Below are 20,990 nucleotides of genomic sequence, written 5' to 3'. Positions count from 1 at the left end.
CTAGGTTTTAAATGCCGCCTAAATGAGCCCTCTTTGAAATACGCGTTCTCTACATGTTAAACCAGAAGCAAGGGAGAGAAAGAAGAAAGCCTTTCCTTTCTCCTTTTCAGGTGGTCTTTAATGTCAGCACTATAAACCTTTTGTAACTACTTGACTTTTTAAACTGCTTTCTGATCTCTGACTTTAAAAACAAACCAAATACAAACACTTGGCCTTTTCTCTTGCTGGGGACATCTGCAATGGAGTAATCAACAGGACCTAAAGTCTTGAATATTTGATCCTGGTATTTGAGAAATCTCAGCTGCTGCTTTAGAACCTACAGCAAGGCAGATAAATCGGTACATGGCAACGGGGGAACCCGGAACTCGCTTATCTCTGAGAGGTAATGAAACGATTAAATGTAACATCCATTTTTAAAGCACTTGCTTGTGATTTGCGGCTTCTGCTCTGAAACTTGCAAAAATCGTTTAAGGGGATGCCAGGCGGACCCTTGTGATTTCCACCTCTACGCAAGGCCATCTAGCAATCCTTTTTCTTACTGTCAAATCAGTGTCAGGATAAGGGAAATGGAGACTGGAATGAAAATTCTTGACTGACGGCGTTTGGTTTTATGGCTGTAGGGAGGCGGGGGCAGTACCTGGCCTGTGGAAGGTGCGGGATATTTCAGGGTGAGCAAGGTGCTGCTCGCCCTCGGTACTTGCCCCGGGCACTACACAAGCCCCGTGTCACAGGGCAGTTTCTGCCTCTTTCCTGGCGGTAATGTGTTTATAGGAGCAGGTGGCATGTTTAACAGGGAAGGGGGGGGGAAGGCAACAAAAGGCTGGTGTTGAATACATTTTTCTTTGAAAACTAGCGTTGTGCAGAAGAGTGACTTTATAAAATGTTTGTTTTGACGAGAGGGGAAACGCAAAAGCGAACCTTCATTCGGGAAGAAAACAACCACCTTTTTTGCTGGAGACAAAAAGGGGAGGGCGTCCCCACTCTGAACTTCCAAATCCACCAGCGAAAGGATGCTTTTTGAACGCGCAGCGATCCATTTTCTCCAGCCTTCCCGGCTGGTTCTGGAGTAATTGCTCCAGAAGGAAGGAGTTAAAAAGGTAAAGAAGCAAGCCCTGGAACCGCACCTCCTCCCGGCGCGGCCAGGTGTTCCCACGCGTGGGACGCGCCGCGGCGGGACGGGACGGTGCGCCCCCGCCCGCTCCCGGGATGCGGTGCGAGCCGCGATCCTCCGTCCCAGCCCCCTCCCTGGCGGCGGCCTGAGGAGGAGGAGGAGGAGGAGGAGGGTCGGCTCCAGCGCCTCCCCCCTTCCCCGCCTCCCTCCTCGCCGAGCGCAGCGCCCCGAGCATGGAGCCTGCCTGAGACGCTCCGTGCGCTCCGGCAGCTGCTGCGGCGGCACAACATGGAGGCGGCGGCGGCCCCGCCGCTCCCGCTGCTGCTGCTGCTGCGGCTCCTCGCCGCCTCGGTGCTGCGCTGCGAGCCGGGCTCGGCCGGGGGTAAGCTCGCTGGGGCGTCGCGGGGCCCGGGCCGACGGGGAGGCGAGCGCCGCTGTCCCTTTTGTTGTCCGACTTGGGCAAACTTTCCCCCGCGCTCCGCCGGGAGTGCGGCGGGGAGGGGCGGGAGCGGGGCCAGGCTCCCGCGGAGGGAGAGGACGCGCACATGGAGGAGACGGGGCGGGAGGAGGATGGGAGGCTGCCTGCGTCGCTTCCCCCCAAAAAACTATTGCTCCTCGCCCCTCTTCCCTGCAAAAAGGGTGCGCAGGAAGAGGAGGCCTCTCCTCCCTGTTCCCTCGGGACATAGCCCTCTGAGGGGACGGGGCTGGGGGGGCGAGGCGGTTTTCCCCCACGGGTGGCTCAGGTGAAGGCGCACAGTTGCAAAAACAGACAAAAGTCGCCTGCCCCCCCCGCCGCCCCCCCGCCCGCGCTCCTGTCCTTCCGCGGTCCCGGGCAGGGCTTTCTGTGGAGTTCGGAGGGGTCGGTGTCGGGTGTCGCTCAAACTCTTGGCCGGGCCGGGGAGGGGGTGGGAGGAAGGCGAGTTCGGTGCGTGTGCCCTGTGTTTCCCCCTCGGCCCGCTCCGGTGTGAGGCTGTGGGCGGCGGGGCGGCGCTGCGGCGTGAGGCGGCGCGCGGGGGTCCGCTCGGCCCGGCCGAGTGCGGGGCTCGGGGCTCGGGGTCCGGTCCGGCCCAGCCCCGTACCGGAGCGTCAGCCGCCTGCCCCGGCCCGGGCACGGAGCCTGCCCTCCCCTTTCCCTTGGCTGTCCCGTTTGTAAGTGAGGCTGGTCATGCTTTTAAATCGCACATAAACGGAGGCGGTGCTCTGCCTGCAGCATCCGTGGGGAGCGGGCCGGTGTCCGTTCCTCCTCGGTTTCTCCTTCTTTCCCGACTTTGTTTCGCCCAACACGGGGAGTTCAGGCAGCGCTTGCGAGACTTGTGTTTTTTTGCTGCTGCATGTGGTCTGCCTGAATACATCACCCCGGTGCTTAAGCAAGCCGAAGCCTAGTTGTTGAGATTTCCTAGGTAGTTTAGAAAGCTCGGCAGTGTGGCCAAGGCTGTCAGAACATCACCTCAGGGCCTCTTTTTATTAGGCCACCCACCTTTTCAAACCTCCTGTAATTATTAGAACTGTCATTTAGAGCAAGAGAGCCGACCATTTTTTGCTGGCATCATCATTCTGTATTTTCAGCTGGAGCTCTCTGTGGGTGTGTATTATATATTGCTTATTCAGTCTGGACTATATCAAAAATATATCCTTCATATCTCAGGGTCCACCTTACACATTGCCACAATCTTTTAAACATGTTTCTGAAAACCTGAAGTATGTTTTTTTCCTTTCTGAACACTTATGTTTGTGTAAAGATGTTCACATTCCTGCTTGACTGAATAAAGCTAATGTATCTTTCGGGTGGGGGGGGGCGAAATTAACTTCTAGGAGTCCTAAATGAAGGCTTCTTAAAGGATTTCCTTACATTTACCTAACAGGCTCTAATAGGGATATTTTTTAAAAGGCATAACTTTGCATTTGGAATTCTTAGGACAATAAGAGTTCATGATAAAACTAAGGAATAAGTTCTGACTTGGAGTTTGATTTTCATTCACCTCAATTTTAGAGACTAATTCTTTTAATATCATGTATGTTGGGTGTGAATAGTCACCTTTCTTAACATGCATGGAAGAACTCTGCTACAAATGTACAATTTTTAATAATTAGTTAAGGAGTCTTGATTATAGATCTTAATGACATGGCCTTTGTTCTACCTACTTAGTAGAGAGGTTTTTTTTGTGTTGATTTGAACAGTACTTTTAAGGACAGTTCATCTGTCCTTTTAGAAGGAACATGGATGTACTATGAGAGGCTCTCTGTGGATTTAGTTCCCTTTCTGAGAATCCTTACTCTGTAAGGAGATGCCTGACTTTTAGCTGTTAAAAGTATTTTGGTGTGCTTATCTTACAAATATGTAAATGCATTTCTGCCCGATTGGGGAGCTGCTGGAGCTTCTGCAGTGCTACAGCTTCTCTGAAGTTTGGCATGTTGTAATAGATCTTGAATACTTTGGCTGTGGAATAATATTGCTGTAGAGCTAAGTTCTAGCTCTGTATGTGGTGGTGTCAGGAGTGGTTTTATTTATGCGGCTTGAAATATTGATAAACCTGTTTCATATACTTGATTCTCATTTCACTATGATAAGACAAAATGATCGTTGCATTCAGTGCTTCCTTGAAGGGGGCAATCTCTTGCTCATGCCAAGTATTCAGTGTTTTTTCATTTTCATGAGAATATTGTAAGTTCTGGATTATTAATATTGCACAGTGGGTATTTCAAGTGGTGGTCTTAAAATGTTCAAATAAGTTGAGATAATTCTTGCTTAAGAATTATCTCAAGCAAGAATTATTTTTACTTAAACTCGCAAATGGTTGCTTAACTGCGTCTTGTCATGCACTTGAATGTTTCACAAAATCATGAGGTTGTATCTTAGTTTTCTTTAATGGAACAGCTATTTGCCTGATACCAACAAACACAGAGTACTGAAGGGTGAATAGAGTAGTGTGACATAGGGATGTGTGATGGTTGCAAGTCTTTGAAACTAGGGATGCAGCATGAAATAAAAAATGCATTTGAGCACAACTCTAAAATGACTTTTAATCTATACTGTTTTTCTGAGATGACCTAAAGCTAGTGAAACCTGTCACTGTGGTTAAATGAAGAATGTAGCAGCAAAAATTACTTACTAATTTTATGACAGGGAAATGTGCTGTGTAGGAGTCCTCAAGTGCCTTTCAGTGCCATTTCAGTCAGTCTGTCATTGATTTAGTGGGCTGTTTTCCTAGTATCTACTGCTAGCATGATGTGAGGGTCTGTCACAAATTGTGGTCATAAATCCTCTTGAAACAGTGAGGAAATACTGACGGTTCAGATTGACTCTGAAGTTTAAGTTGGTACTTTCAAAGCACTGAGTCTTCTCTCTTCAGGGAAAGTTAAATGCATTTAACTGTCTTTTAGGTATGGTATGTGAACTAATTTGTTTTGGTTTCATTTTAAATTACTTAAATTTATTTTAAAGCATCCAGAGGTGCTTTAAAATCACTTGTACTTGTCTGAAATACACAGATCAGCATCACAAAGTCAGTACTCTAGAAGAATGTGAATGCAGTTCATTGATACCCACTGTAAATTCCACTATTGCCTCTTGCTTCTTTAATTTAAGAAATTTTTAAAAATTGTTTATTTTGTAGTTGTTAGTAAAACGGGCCATGGGTTTTGCCGCAGCTGTAAGTTTTCTCAGTTCTGCATGTTTCTTGAATAAGGCAAGTCAAGGTAACTTTTAAGCAAACACAGAGATTGTTTCTGGGAACTCGTTATCATTTGGTGTTAGGGTAAGATTTGGCAGTGTAACAAGAAAGAAAGGTTACGAAACCTTACCTGGAATATAGACATACCTGACTTACTATATAAGAGTGACTGCTCTGCTTCTAGTTAGAAATTAACCAGCAGTGTACAGTTCAAAGTAATTGTCTCACTTTTTGTCAAAGCAGAAATAAATTTCACTTGGTGAATTTCATTTGGTGGTGCTCAGAAACAGCTATAATGACAAGGCTTAGTTCCATGTTAAATCAGTATTTGTTGTGAACCTACTGTATTGTACAAAAGCAGCCTGCCATCTTGAGACTGAGGACAATAACTAGGTTTAAATTTTTTCTTAGAATGAAGAGAAATAAAGTTACCTACAATACCTTCTATCTAGGAAATCCTTATTTTTTTCCTTATGTGTTCAACCCAAGGGCTGTTAAACATTGAAAATGTTTGGCTTTTGTACATTCTGAATTTCTCTTTAGATTTAATGTAGCTGAAAAAAAACCACAGCACTGAGAACACTTGAGAGAAATTGATGTTAGTTTCTGCTCAGGACCTTTGTGGACTCAAATAGGTACCAACATGATCTTCAGGGGAAGAATGACAGTAAACAAGTATTCCCCCAAGTTTGTGGTATGGGCCAGCAAAAACGCAGCTCTACTATGCGCAGTGGAGAACAGCATTTTACTCAGATGTTGAGGCATGTGGATAGTTCTTCTTTTTTTCCTGTTTTCCTTTCTGAGAGGACATGTCCAACAACGCTGCAAGTTCACTTAAGGCAGGAGCAAGTAGTTAAGGCTATGGCTAGGGATGCTGGCTGGCCAAACCCACGTGCTTTTTGGACACTGGGGACTTTCTGAAGAAAGCAAAGATGTGCTATCGTCTGATAGCTCATGTCTGGGACTCATAAACTGGAAAAAGTACTTCTGGAGAGTCCTACTGCCTTTAAGTTAGGCTATGGAAAAGCTTATGACAGAGTCAAAGGATATTTTTAGCAATTCTTCAGTTTTTGTGTGATGAAACAGTTGTGGTGAGAGCAGGAAAGAAAATGGGAACTATGTCCCACAAAGTATTGTTCAGTACAGTTGTTTGTTAGGAGCTTACAGGCCAACAATTCTTCTGGTTTCTTCCCTCTTGAAAAAATTGGAATGTGGAACTTAGCAGTGTCTCATCTTTGTGGTTTCTGTTTACTAAAGCTTGAAAATATCTGTTAAGCCACACAGTTCTACTGAGAAGCTCCAAAGAGTGTAAGGAGTGGGTGATGGGTTGGTAAGGGTGTTGAGGGCTTGTGTAATAAACATGATTTTTAATTTAGCTGTTCTTTTCTTTATTCTTGCTTGACTCACACTTTGCCTGCCAGCACAGACAGATGTAAGGTGTCATTTTGTATTGATGTTCAATCCATGGGCAACTTCTGCAAGGATGCCAATTGGTATTTTTGCTCTGGATGATAAAAGTGTTAAAGCAATTGAAACTGCTTTTAAACCAATAAATAATTTGTGGTGTGTTAGATTAACTTAATGGAAACAGCCTACTGGGAAAAGAGATTTTTTGACTATAAATCAGCTGCAGAATCGTCTTCATTTCACAGTACGAAGGCTTATTGCTATTGCAGTAAACAGCACTGACAGCAGATGCAGTAGTAAGTTCCTGGTTAGATTGTCAGTGGTCTGAAAAGCTCAAATGTTGGCATGTGTGAGTAAAAGTGTGCCTGGTTAATATAATAATTGTTGAATTGTGTTTGGCTTACTTTCTGAAGTGCTGTATGAATTTTAGCTAATTCAGAATGTTCTGCGAGGATGGCATCTATTATTTATGTATTATACATAAGGAAATTGAGCTTCCCCTGTTAAAGTTCACTTACTTTAAACAGTAACAAAAGTTGTCTTTGTGGCAGGCAGAATTTTTGAACTCCGGTCTTCCTGTTGAGACTATAGACGTAAACCAGGTAATTGTTCAGTAAATCAAGTGTGCTGTTCCTGACCTATGGTGAAAGATGATGCAACTGGAGAAATGAAGTTGTACGTGTGTTAGAGTGTAACTCTCCCCTCTGCTATGGAAAGTAGAAAGATGGAAAGTTTATTTCTGTTTTTTATTTGGTTATACAAAGGTCTTGATTTTAATTTTTTTCCCATGGATTCTTGTTAAAGGGCATATGGTGTTCTGTGAAAGTGTAGTCCTTTTAATTTGGTGGTTCTGTCTTTGCAGGACTCCTCTTTGCTTGAGTTTTGTCTGAGAGGGATATGAATGACTGAGTTGCTTGACATCTCTTCATGTGGCTCAGGATTTGATAACACTTTGTGATGCTGATTCCAGAGGTTCTTTGTTGCCCTTTCCTTAGTTGCCATGACTGTATATTTAGTTTATTTCATCATGTTGTTGCATTAAATGTGATTCATTACACATTTATTAATACAAGTTTTTAGAAGTGGCTTGTTACACATGATTGCTAAGATGATAAATTAGTCCTGGGGGGTTCTTGATCCTCAGCCTTCAAGAATTAGATTGGAGGTAGGAGGAGGCAGTCATTAGAGACAGGAGCTTGATCTCTTCTTTCTGTGGTGTTTTTGAGAGTAAAACAAGGCCAGAGAGTGTGAGCAAGTGTTGTCTGCTTTGTGTTTCTGAACCTCTGGGCAGATGAGGAGTAGCAGTGGATTGAGTGAACCTGCTTAGTAAATTTCTTTGTTTTGGGTTTTGGGAATCAAACAGTGCTACTATAACGGGATTTTGCAGATGTTCTTTTTCTTTTCTGTTTTAGCTTTAACTAAATCAGAAGGAAAAAGAGTAGAGAATCTGAGAAGACTCAGATGATGAAAGTGTACAGTGCTGCTATAATCTATGGGTTGTTGATGCGTCATTTGAGAACTATTATGGAATTTAGTATGTACTTATGGCTTAAGCCATATACTCCAGGGTTTGAATCAGGCACAGATTACACCTAACAGCAGTAATGCACTTAAATCCTTGTCAATAACTTCAGCATGCCTTCTCTGGAAATTGCAGTTCCAGTTTAATGGATGCTTTGTCCAGCCCTTGTACTATTTTTCATTAATTTTGCACAAACACATTATTTTCTATTCTTCCAGATGGAAATTGTCCTAGCTGGGCTTAAGAAGAGGGGGGAAAAAACCCACTGTAGAACACAAGAAATGTAATTAAATGGTGTGATTTGGTTTTGCTTTTTTTTTTTTTTTCCTTTATCACACAAAGTGTGATATCTCAAAAAGTGTGAGATATACTTACACTATGGAGTATGGCTATCAAGAAGGTCAAGTTGCTTCCATTTAGCCTTGCTGTAAGAGATGAAGTGCTTTTTTAGTGGACTTTCTACGACAGTGGTGGTCAGAAGTGCCTTGTTTGTACTTAGTATGTGCTCCGGAAGCAGACAGCTGGATGCATGTCCTTTAAATCTGTTCCTTCAGGTAAGCCTGAGGGCTATTTTTTGTGACATCGAGTGAGTGGTCTGCCAGCTACCTTATTGTTATGCGGTTTTGCTCTTCCTTGCACCCAGTGGGGTGCTTGGACACTTTGTCATGTTGTTTTCCTTCAGCCCATTTTTTCTAGGGTGCTGTGTAAAATTTGGCATATTCCTGTGTAACCAGACTTTGTGTGAAGAGGCTGTTGAAAGCTGAAATCTCAGTGTGTCAAACTTTAGAAAGTCTTCTGAGCTGATTTCTCTAGTTTTAGTTCTAGAAGTGGAACACCCATGATAATCCAGGCAATGTGAAAGACTTTATGTCCTTACTGTTATTATTATTGTTCTGTGGCTAGCACAGTTTTTCCCATGGGAAGCTTTCTTGTGTTTTTGTAAATAAAGATAAAGTTTGGATGTTTTGGAACAGTGTCCTAGAACTTAGACAGTGCAGGCCTGGCCAATCAGGCCTGGGGGAAGGCTTCTGACTGACCAATCTGGGTGACTTTTGAAAACTTTATAAATGTGATGAAATCAAAACAATAAAGGTCATTCCTTCTTGCCACTGAGACCCGATGCATTCATTACTCTGCTAGCTACTCAACAGCGACATCGTTCAAGGATTATTTTCAAATAATTAATAAGGGGCAGTTTCTACAAGTTTTTGTGAAGATACCAAAGTAAGTTTTTTGGGGCAAAAAAATGATTGTGCTAGAAGGACATTCACAAAGCCATGGCATTTGGAAATGTTTCTGCTGCCTTCACAATACTGTTTTTAGTTCTGTGATGGTTTGACCTTGACTGGATGCCAGGTGCTCACGAAAGCTGCTCTATCATCCCCTTTTCCGCTGGACATGGGAGAGAAAGTTTAACCAAAGGCTCATGGGTTGAGGTAAAGACAAGCAATGATTACTCATCAATTACTGTCATGGGCAAAACAAACTCAACTTGAGGAAATTGGTTGAATTTATTACCAATCAAGGCAGAGTAGGATAATGAGAAGTAAACCAAAATCTTAAAAATACCTTTGTCTCACCCCTCTTTTCCTCCTAGGTTTAGTTATATTCCAAATTTTCTCTCTCATCCTCTCCAGCAGTGTGGAGGGACAAGGAAAGGGGGCTGTAGTCACTCATCACACATTTTAATCTGCACAATAATTTTTTTCCTTGTTAAATATGTTAACCCTGGGACACTCCCACTATCACTGATGGGCTTGGCCCTGGCCAGGAGCAGGTCTGTCCTGGAGCTGCCTGGCATTGGCTCTATGGGACATGGGAGAAACTTCCAGCAGCTTCTCACAGAAACCACCCCTGTAGCCCCCTCAATTACCAAAACATTGCCACACCAGCCCAGTACAAGTTCAGTCACCTAGACTAGTGTCTTGCTGATACCAGGAAAATATATTCTGGAACAGAGCTATCTTTTTATCTGTTTTACATTTCATTATAGAGGAAGAGAAAAAGGAAGAGTTTGCCTCTTGGATAACAAGCTGTCTCTGCTGAGGACAGTGAGTGATTGAAGGAAGAGAAGGAATAGGGGGTTATGAGATTTATTCTCTGTTGTGTAACTAGGGGATGTCTATATAACATAGTGCTCTTTCTTAGCACTTGAAGCTTAATACAAAAGTCCGTATGCTGTTTCTTTCTCAAAGCAGTAGAACTTCTAAACCAAGAACCTAAACCTTTGTTTCATAGAAGGTGTCACATTTGACCACTGAATCATAAATTATCCAGTGTTAGATGTATATTGGTCACTACTTACATTGTGCATATTGTTCGAAGAGCTTTGGAGGCTTTGTGAAACTAGTTACTTCAAATAAAGTGTTACTTATTAATTCTGTCCCCTTTAAGGAAGTTTACTCATGGTCACTAAGTTTCCTATTTTCTCTGTCACATTTTGTTTTCATTTCAGTTGTTGAAAGTTTTTTGATTTTTCAGAAGAAGCTCAGAATAGAGTTGCCTGCACTATAGGAATGAATTTTGGCATAAAATACGATATAAATAACACAAATAATTTTACTCTTTAGATTTTTCTCTGATTGCTTCCCCTGCTTGAGATCTAGCAGCTTGAACTATGATGTGTTTAAGCATCAATGTTTTTGTTGTTTTTTTTTCCAAAGGGAAAATGTTTTAGCCTCAGAAATCTGTATTGCTGACTTACCTGGATGTGTCTATTGCAAAAGATAGAAAAGCAAATTAAACTGCTGAGTTATTCGTGTTCCCAGGTGAGACCTAAGAGGATGAAAATGCTCATGGGTGGCATTTTCCACTTAGAAAATCTGCCCAGCTGTGGATGATTTAAAAAAAAAAAAAAAATCTATGCACTACCTGCATCTTCAAAAGCTGAGTAAAAGAAATGCATAGTTAGGGGGAATTTTTGTCTGTTGGTGTTTTAACAGTATGTTTTTTACTGTCTGAATCTGGTAGAATATTACTTACGTTCTAAATCTCAAGTTTGCAGGTGTTCAGTGATCGAAAGGGCACACTCAGAAACAGTTACACATCTGGACTTACTTAGGCAAGCTGCACAGTGAGAGTTAGTAGGCAGGGTGTGGGTAATGCAGGCAAAATTACAGTGGAGCCTCAATAAATTGGAATTTAATCATTTGCAATCTTTCCCTTGCCCTAAAACCTATATGAACTTGGATTTTTATCTCATTTGATCTGTCTTCAACAGCCATGACATCCTTGATATCAGCTGTGACTTCGGAATCTGTGCACAGGAGGAGAAGGTTTTCTATGATGCCATTTAAAAAGGTGCACTTTGCAATTGCAAAAGCCATGTATGGTGACCAGCAGAAGGAACCACACATCCTTTAAAGAGTCAGGAAATACTCGTTGAGACTTTTTGAATACAGTAGCCGAATTCTTAAGGGTTCTCATAACTTAGTTTCTGTGAACATTGTAGCTAATGGTGAAATTTGGAGAAATGCACCGCAAAAATGTGAGTGTCAGATACACTTGCAGCAAATACGCCATGATCTGCAGGTGTTCTGTAAGAGTTGCAGACAACTCAATGAGCTCTGTAGCTTGTGTGTAGCTACCAGACCATTGAGTTTTCTTGGAGCAGAGTTGCTCCTAGTTCAGAGAAGTGCTGACCTAGGCAGAAGTAATCTCGTACAAGGTCTCTTGGCTAGTTTATGGTGAAGTATTTACATGGGGAAGGGTGTGAGACTTGGGGACAGGGTGGTGGTGGGGACGTTCTCCTCATATGTCTGTGTGTGAGCATGTGTACAATATATATCTGTGTTCTCACATGCTTCCACACTTGGTTAACCAGTTTCTCCTGCTCTGGTTTTTTCCTTCCATTGTAATGGTTGCATTATTGAATAACCTCCTGTTTCTGAAAAAAAACTCCATAAGCCAAAAAAACCACAACCATGCTTTTTATGTAGACTTTAACTCCTGATGTTAGGTGTCAATACATAATTTTAAGCATGAGAGTTTTGCAGTTGGCAGGTATGGGACTGGAATTCAGTATACCTGGATTTGTTTTTGATGTTGTTACCAAAGCATGCCCTGAAGTCTGTGAACTCTCAGCATTTCATCTGAGAACAGGTGACAGTGATACATAAATGGCCTCTCTGCATACATCTTGGAATATTTTACACAAGAAGCACCTCAGAGTCATCTTTTCCTATGCATATGGTTTTTAAATAACCATCTAGTAGTAAATCTGCTTTGTTTCGCCCCATTGCGTTACTCTCTCAATGACTGGTGTTCCATTAGAGAGAAATGAAGCCTCAAACTAACAGGATGGTGGGTAAGGTATTCCTTAAAATGCAGGACAATGTATATTTTATTAATCAAAATTGTATCTCTGATCAGTTTTCTGCACCTAAATATGTGACCTTGCATAACCACTTCCTGTACCTTTTGCAGTCTTTATTTTAAAATTTGTGCATGCTGTATCACTCTCCTATATTGGTAGTATTTCTTCTTCACTGCTAGAAGAAAGCTCTTCTAGCAGGGGTCTTGTGTATTGTTTAAAAGCTTCTACCTGCTTGCTTTGTGTTTTTCTCCTTTCTCCCCTCGACTGTCTGAAGAGCCAAGATTGGTAAAGGCTGAAATGTCTGTAGCTGGGTAATTTTTGTTGTTCAGGGGTCAGGAGGGCTCTTGGAAGCTTGTTAGGTTATTTCCCTAAGTAGGATGATGAGGCAGCATGATTGAAAGAAAGGCAGAAAACCAAACCCTAAACAAAACAAAAAACCAGTCCGAAGCCACCCTTCTATTTCTGGCAGTTTGGAAAAGCTGCCTGCTGTCCCTTTAGCATGTGGCTCCACTAACATTGTCTGTCCATGAGAGAATTGGTGAAACTGGAGGAGCTGCAATGGAGCATGTGTTTGAGGATTGCTGCTTTTCATTCAGCCTAGTGCACAATGGAGAGAAGATGAGCAGGTGGAAATATTTTGCTTGTGACCTCTGTTGATGTTATCTCTCAACTTGCATGGTCCTAATTAAGGTTTTCATTGTTACCTGCAAAAGATGTAAGTGATTTAGGATTCATTTACTTTAGGTATTAACCACCTTGACACATCTGGTCCTTTGCCATCCTGGAACAGTAATGAGTTCATGGAAAATACCTCTGGTTGCTGATTCCCAGGTTGCGGAACTCCTGGCATCTGGAGATAGAGCACATCTGGCGCTGGTCCTCAGAGGCAGAACACAGCCAGCCCAAAGCTTATTGCATGTGGGGAATGATGCAAGTGACTTGTTTTCTCTGAACAATGGCTATGGGATCTTTGTAAGTGTTGGCCTCTTGCCTGGTTGGGTTTTTTTGGTTGCTGTTTGGTTTGTTGTTTTTTTTTTTCCTGAGGAAATCTGTGTGCAATGAGGGAGGATGTGAAGTACTGTAAGTTCTTGATACAGCTGATTTGGTCCTCCAAACAGTCTCTGCTTCTTGACAGCGATGCTCATATATGTGCAAAATCCCCGTTTAAAAGCCGCTGTAGAAAACAATTGGTAGATACAGGTAAAGATTCTGGTGTCCTTTCTTTTGTGCTTTTCTGACTCCTAGGATTCTGTGGAGTCAGTGTTGCAGGGCCACAGAAGAAAGTTTTCTTTCTAAAGGATGTGTACTGCAGTGCTCAACTTTGTGGAACTTATTTGGGGCCTGTTAGAATCTCCTTCCTTGTGCAGATTATAAGACTTTTGTAGGGTAACAAGACTTGCTTTGTTTGAGGTAGACTATGAATTCAAAATCTAACAGCTATTCCACAATTACTTCCCCTGGGGTTCTTGTATTTTGGAATGGTTTCCTCACAAAGATTAGTTGTAGAATACTTTATTATAGTCCTTTATTCGTCTTGGTCGTGGAACTCATTTCACCCTGTGGGGATTGAGAGTGAGTTACAGGCTCATGTTACTGAGTCTGAGCATCTGTTGGTCACATCTTGATGTAAACTGTTTCATTATCATGGTTGTTTATAAATGACACATTTCCACATGCCTGTTGATAGCCTCTTAGGACCCTTTTGTCCACAAATGGTCGTTTCTGAGGGCAGATGCCTTCCAGGAGTCTGTGGGAACATCTTGGGTCACAAGGCAGGAGTGTCTTTCAGACACCTTTGACCCTTGTGTGGTAATGAGGCGGAGGTGGGTGGGAGGACTTGTTTGAATGGACAACAGGAAAAATACCAATTTGCTTGGGAGGCCATGGTGTAGGACAGGTGTGCTCAACTAGTGTTTAGTAATGTGGGGTAGGAATTTGTTCTTTTACTTGTAAATTCTGCTGTTCTGTTTTTTGATTACCGTTAAATTCTCCAAGTGCTTGGATCCCTGACCATTAGTTGTGAGGAAGCTGCTTTACACATTCTTTCCTGCTTATTTTGAAACTCTAGCAGCAGGTTTGTTTGGGTTTTTGTTGTGTGGGTTTTTTTGTTTGTTTGTTTTGTTTTGGGTTTTTTCACTGATTTAAATTTTATGAATAAAGTCTTGGTCTGTGTGGGAAACTAAAATGACTTTAGGTGTCTCTTTGCTGATGCATAAATGTCATTGCTGTTGCAAACCAGTGTGTTGGCAGGAACTGATCAGTGGGTCAGTTAAGCTTCACAGCGCTTGGAAGACGATGTACCTTTACTAATGAAAAGCCTTTGTGTGGTTTCTTGAGGCTTGGGCATCAACTGGAGATTGTGGAGATGTTGCAGAGATAAAAATACAACTTGTCAGATGCTGTGCTCTGAATTACAGCTGTGTGCAGTGCTTGCTCCTGTGTAACTTGTCTTCCGCTGTATTGTGAGGCAGAAGCAGTGCACCAAGTTCTACAAAAACCTCCAATTTTCTCCAGGAATTAATTTTGATAACTTTTTTTCTTTTAAATTTTGAAATGTTCTGTATGCAAGAGTAGAGCAGTCTAACACAGTAGGGTATGTTTAAACATTATGTGCACACATTTAAATCTGTAAAAAGAAATTTTAGCACCAGTTTGTTATTATAAAGTCTGAACTAATGTTGGCTGTTTATAAAAGGGAATGGACTTCACAGGGTTATTTTTGTATTTAAACTTCAGCAGGACACTGGGAACAGATTACTGTGAGTATTTGAGTAACTTGTGTTTGCTTAGTGTGCTTGGCAACATTTCTTTTAATGAAAGTTTAGCTGTTAAGCTATTCAAATTCAATTCCAAAACTTTGGCCTTCATCAGGAAAAATAACTGGAAAAAAAAATCAGCATGGGTTTTTTTGTTTGTTTTTGGTTATTTTTTGGTTTTTTTGCAGTTATTGATGTGTATGATGTCAGTTGTCAGATCTCTGTTGTGTATGTGTTTTATTATCTTTATTCAGAAGGACTTTGAAACGTGGAATGCTAATTTATTCAAAGTCCTGTCATAAATATTGCTTAATCCTAAGAGGAGAATTTTTGCTGGGGTGTTCCCAAAACATTAACAAATAGATGAGTCTACAGCAGATAGGCAGGCACAGAATGCTTTCTCCCACGTTTGCCTGAGCATGTTTGAAATGTATGATCAAACTCTGCTGGGTACTGCAGACCTCCCAACTTCAGCTCCACCTGTTGCACTGGCAAAGCAGTAATGGTTTCAAAATTATTCCCAGTATCTGAAGCAGCACAAAACTTTCTAGTTCTGAGAGCTGCAAGTTCATGTTAAAAAACCAAAGTTTCCTGAGACTTGTTTGTTAGATACCTCAAAGCACATCTTTCTATAGAGTTGTAAAATTGGTACTATCAGAAAAGGCCTGAATTTTATTTATTCGCAGTTAATTCTGTAGATTTTAGTTATTACTTTACTCTTCCCCAGAGACTGATTTGACACATAAACAGAACTCAACAACTGGTTCTCTTACTGCCTCCTGAATCCTGGAGATGTTTTTTTTTCAGGGGATGAGGTTGTTTGTTTTTTCCTAATACAATATATAGGCACAGATCATGCAAATGAATTTGCAACAATGTCATGCCATTCAGCGAACTTACCAATTTTATATATTTTAGAGTCTACTGGGAGCTTTTCATAACTAATGGTGTTACACTAAGCCAGAAGGAGCTTATTGGCAACACCTGGTGTACATTAGGACAAGACTATGTTTCAAATGGAGTGTTTTGTCCAGTGGTTTTAGTAGAAACAGCATTCTGCTGTGATACCATGTTCCTTCCAGTGACAGCGCTAAAGTATGTAGCCATGTAGTAAACTAGGGCTGAAAGTAACCTGCTTAGTTATCTGTTGTTTTGTGGGATGTGTTATCCTTACTCAATTAAAAAAAAAAAAATTGTTTTAACTTCCTTCTGCTCTCCCCTCACTACTCTCCCCCCTCCATCAAACACATTACTAATAAATACCTGCATCAGAGAGGAGAATGAGGGAGACTGTTCAATGACATAGGCTAAAATATGACTGAAATCAATTTTTCTGTAGTCTAATAAAATTGCGATACTGAAAGATCAAGGATTTGATGGGTCTAACATATTCAACTTTGAAGGAAGGATAATGCCACATGCTTCCATGCATTTCACATGTTGCACAGCCTGATGGTTCTCTGTGTTGGTTTGTTTTTTGTTTTTTTTTAATTAAAGGAAAAATCTAAGCTCAGTGTGTTATTTTTGCAAGTCTTTAATTGTTCGTGCTGCACCTCATTAGTGACAAGAATAGCATTCTGGAGAATCTTCTGAGCAGTGCAGAAATGGAGCATGTGTTTGCATTTATAGTGTGATGTGATGTGAAGGAGGGTTAATTGTATGGATTAACTGTTCTCTGGAGTAGAGAGATGTTTTCTCCTTTGATGTTGTAGTGTCCTTGGACAATTAATGGACGAGCTGAAGTTTTTGGTTTGGAAGTTTTGGTTTAAGTAGCCTCTAGAAATGTTTGGTGTCATTTGCTGTCAAGTCTTCTTACCTCATTAAGTGTGTATGTATATGTGTGTATGTATGTGTATATCTGTGCAAAAACATACTCTGCATTCTGAGGTTTTATAAAGGAAACAGCTTAATGCTGTAATCAGTGGAACACATTCTTGAGAGGTTTTAGATGCCCTAACTTCCTCCAAGTAAAACTTAAGAAAGCTGATGTTTCTCGTATGTTGATAACGTAGGGGAAATAAAGCATCTTCTCACTTCAGAGCTTCTTGATGCACAGCAGTGAATGGGTGATAATGACTTGTAGTTACTGGCCCCTCAGTGACCCTTCTAAAATAAGTTGGTGGTTTTGAATCGCCTTCCTGCTGAGGTGATAACATGTTCACACAGTACTGTTCTACATTGCAAGTACTGGCCACAGCAAAGAGATAAAAACCTCTGAATTGTCCTCGAAAGTGCATCACTTCCTTCACCCAGGTAAAGTCCTTCACCCGGGTGAAGGGGTGACCCGTATTGCTAATGGTAGTTAATAGAAGACTGGCATAAGTAGGGAGTTCTGGATTTTATTGTCCCCTTTTTAAAGGAGAAAAAGTTTTAATTTTTATTTGCATCTTTTTTCGTTCATTTCTGCACTAGATGAGCTTGATAAAACAATTCCTGTTTCCACTTTGTACTACTGTTGTTGAAAAATTACAGTGTTTACTGCAAGGAGAAGGTGAAGGTTGCCTTAACTCTAATTATTTAATTACAGGAGCTGGCTAAGTTTAGTATGGAAGTGAAGAGCTTTTGTCAATTGTGCTTCAAGTTAATGCTTGTTTGGTGCAGGTTGGGGTGTTGTTGGTTTTGTTGGTAGATGCTTTTTTGTTGTTTTTGAGGAGAAAGCTGTTTTTCATAAAATGTGAATGCTTTTGTGGTCTGGTTTACATCTAGTTTTTAGAGAAGGTAGGTTTTTCCTCTAGTTTAACAATGCTCTGGCTGTTCAGCCTTCTCTTTCAGACTAACCTCAGTGCTTCAGAGGTTAGGTGGATGCAGACAACATGTTAAATTTTCTTGCTTTTCACGAATGAAATACAAGGTGTATTTTGTATTAAGGCTTACATTTGGGGCATAATATATTTTTAAGCAAGTCTTCCATCTTCAGTATGTAGGAAAAAAAGCCCTTCCCTCTGCATGTAAATTTGTGGGTTGAATTTGGTTCATAAGCCCCTTTTGTATTATAACATGGTAGATGTTTGTTTTGTATTTACTTATTGTCATTCATACCTGGAGGGAGTTACTTAAATGCAAATGCTCATTTTTTGCATGTATTTTATGTTTATTAACAGTCTGCTGCACAGTCTTGGCTGTAAAAAGTTAAAATGCAGCTGATATTTGACAGTGCACTAGTGTTTGACATGTGGATTGTGCCATCTTTGTCACATTTCTGGATTGGAAACCTGATTTTAGGCTCTGGGTCATACATAGCTTTATGTACTAACAGTTGTATTTTGTGGTATCTTTAATAAGTAAAGGGATATTCACCTGTTTAATAGGGAGGGCGGGATCCAGGACATTTAAACAGTCTGCAACAGCTGGAATCAGAAGAGGTGTAAAAACTGGTTTTAATAAGTTTACTGTGCTTAAAAGGCTTTCACCAGAGAGCAGACACGTGGCACTGATCCTTAGTCCAGCTGTGAGAGAGCTCAGTGCTGGGCAGTGCATTGCAGTGGTGAGTGTCTTGCATGTATTCTGTCTCAGATGCCCAGTCTGGTGTCTGAAAGACAGCAGTATTTGTTAATTTTTCTCAACTGTTGTTTGTGGTTGAAATAGTTGTTTGGAATATCATTCATGTGAGATGCCCTGGATGTTTTCCAGACACCAAGAGAGAAAGGTTCCTGCTGCGAAAGTCCTGGCTCATGTCTTCATTGCTGAAACAGGTGTAGTTACTACACTGATACTGCAGTCTTGACGTAAAATTCCTGATAGAGTCAGTGCAACTCTGTGCAGCTTGGGTGAGGAGTGAAATAATGACACTGACTTTTTATTTGATGTAAAATTTCCAGTTCTCTTCTGGCACCTTTACACTGTAATAGCTATCTCAATGTGAAATTCACATCTTTCTCATTAGCAATGAAAGCACAGCCAAATAGTGCAAATGAAGGATTGAGAAAGGGGATATGGTGCATAAAACAGGATGATCAGATCATTCATGGCCACACGTTGCTTGAGTTAGTTTTGTTATAGTATAAACAAATACACTTTGTTCTGCCCTCCATGATGCTGCTTCCTTGTGTAATGCTAATAGGCTTGTGCCCTTCCTTCTGCAGAAATAAGGGATAGGGTTTGGACATAAAAGCACTTAGTTACACTTCTCTAGGTGTGTTGTTAATCAGAAATCCTTATTTGCAGTACACCTTATCTGGGCTGCCAAAGGAATGGAAGATTTGGGGTGGTGGAGATCATTCCTAAACCATTTGTCATAGTAAAATCTTTGCCTTTTTTAAAGAAAAGAATTGTGAGGTAGCTTAGCTATGAAAAGGATGTAAGTTACTCTGCCTGAAAAGAATCACTGGATGTTGTTCTATTACAGTTCTGGTTAGCACACTGGGCTCTTGGTTGTGCCATGGACATCATGACCCTTAATCCCAGTCCTCTGTGGGCTTCCTTTCATTCTTTGCCTCGTGTTTCTAGACAGCAGGTTTTCATCTGTGACAGTCCTTCCCAGTGTGTGCACACTGAGTCTTTCAGAGTGTGAATCACAATTCTGGCTTGTAGGTGTTTCCATAGTATGAATGACCACAGCTCATGTTGTGTAAAGTTTGTTGTTTTATTTCTCTTTTTTTCCCTTCACCTGGTTTCTCTGCAGGGAGAAAATGGACTTTCTTCTGATTCCCATCCCCCCTCCCCCCCCAATAATGAACTTCAGGTTTTTTTAGACATTCATTTCCTTTCTTGTTTGGGAAAGGCAGATATGTGTTGGGTTAAAACAATAATTAGGCTTGGCTGTTTATACAGGTGGGGAAACCACGTGTAGAAGGAAAATGGAGAATTAAGTCTCTGAGTGAACTGGGAAGAAAAGAATAGTTTTTTTTTCTTCAACCTACTGCTGAAGTTGAGGTGCACCATACTTTTCCAGTATCTTTCCTACTTTGTATTTCTGTGATATGGGAGTATTTGACAACATTGTGGCAGCTTCTCTTGCCTGTGCAGTGTAGACAGTTAATTTCTTATGCCAGTAGGATGTTATTGAGACTCATGGGAAAATTTCAAAAGGCAAATAAGACTTACTTGAAAAATATTAATAATTTGTCAAAGCTCTACATGGAAGTATTTAAAAATGTTTAGTTTGGGAGTTTGTGCATGGCTAGGTTTATGCCTAAAGCATAAGAGTAAAACAGACCTGTGTGTAACACTGTATTATTTTTTATAAGCACAAAACCTCTTCCAAAGTTCCTTTCCCTGAGCACTGTGTGTACAAGACACAGCAGTGCAAGAGAAGGTCCTCTGCAGTCTGCAACTAGACAATATTCTGTCTGCAGCTGAGCTGGGCAAAGAAATTTCCTTACTGCTTTTTATAAAATCTATATGCCTTTTAAAACCAAGATTCTTTTGACAAGGGAAGCAACTGTGTGTGAGTCCAAGGGGCAGATTTCAGGACACCAAAACATCTGTGTTGTAGTGAGAGACTGGGGGATGCGGCGTAACATGCCGCTGGGGAAGGGCAGGAATGGGTGGCCAATTCAATCAGATAGCAGAACAAAACCCATCTGACCCAGCCCAATACAAAGGGCATATTTAAATCAAGATCCCTGCAAACACAGTGTAGCTGCAGTTTGATTTGCACAGTTTCTTGTTTCGCCTGGAGTACTGCGTTTGTCTGGGGTGTTCTGGAACACCAGAATTCAACAGACACCAAGGAGAGTGAGCAGTTAATCTTGAGATGATGCAGAGCAGTAATTGTTGTAAAAACAACAAAACAAAAATGTTAAACAGCTCCTATGTAACTTTTAAACCCCCAAATTTCTATTACTCTCTTGGATTTTCCTAATTTTTAAATAGTTACCCAGAATCAAAACCTTTTCCAAAAAGCAAGTGAGGCATTCTGGGGCTGAATTCCAAAGCATGTTTCCCTTCTTGCACACGCAAACTACCAGTCTATAAGTTTGATTACAGAACTAATACAATCTGCATTCTTTTGAATATTATCAATACTTCTTCAAATGTGGAGACTCTTTTATTCTGGAGGATTTGAGCTGACAACTGTGTTTTCTGAGAATGTCCTTAAATTCTACTTTATGGGGAGACGAATAACATAGATTATTTTATGTCTCTTCAGCTAAGCTAGCAGAAGATCTTCCTTTTTGTAGTTCCATCGTTACAGACACTCTAGATAACTTGCTTGACAAATACTGGCCATAAAAAGACAAAAGGAGCCATAAGGAATTGATTTGGT

At 41.2% G+C, this 20,990-nt stretch overlaps 1 protein-coding gene across 1 annotated transcript in view; it reads left to right on the top strand.

Annotated features, from left to right (window-relative positions):
• Positions 1–1,235: 1,235 nt before the first annotated feature.
• The window catches only part of LRP5 (LDL receptor related protein 5), a 135,235-nt gene continuing 115,480 nt past the window's right edge, over positions 1,236–20,990 (top strand). Inside the window, exon 1 of the mRNA XM_085062713.1 lies at positions 1,236–1,493. Coding sequence (XP_084918839.1) covers positions 1,400–1,493 — 94 coding nt within the window. The 5' untranslated portion in view covers positions 1,236–1,399. The remainder of the gene's footprint in view (positions 1,494–20,990) is intronic.

The sequence above is a fragment of the Lichenostomus cassidix genome, chromosome 5 (assembly GCF_008360975.1).
Source record: "Lichenostomus cassidix isolate B80296 chromosome 5, HeHo_3.0, whole genome shotgun sequence".
NCBI classification, from domain to species: Eukaryota; Metazoa; Chordata; class Aves; order Passeriformes; family Meliphagidae; genus Lichenostomus; species Lichenostomus cassidix.
The sequence above is the reverse complement of the archived record's forward strand: the minus strand, read 5'-3'. Positions and strand labels throughout refer to the sequence as shown.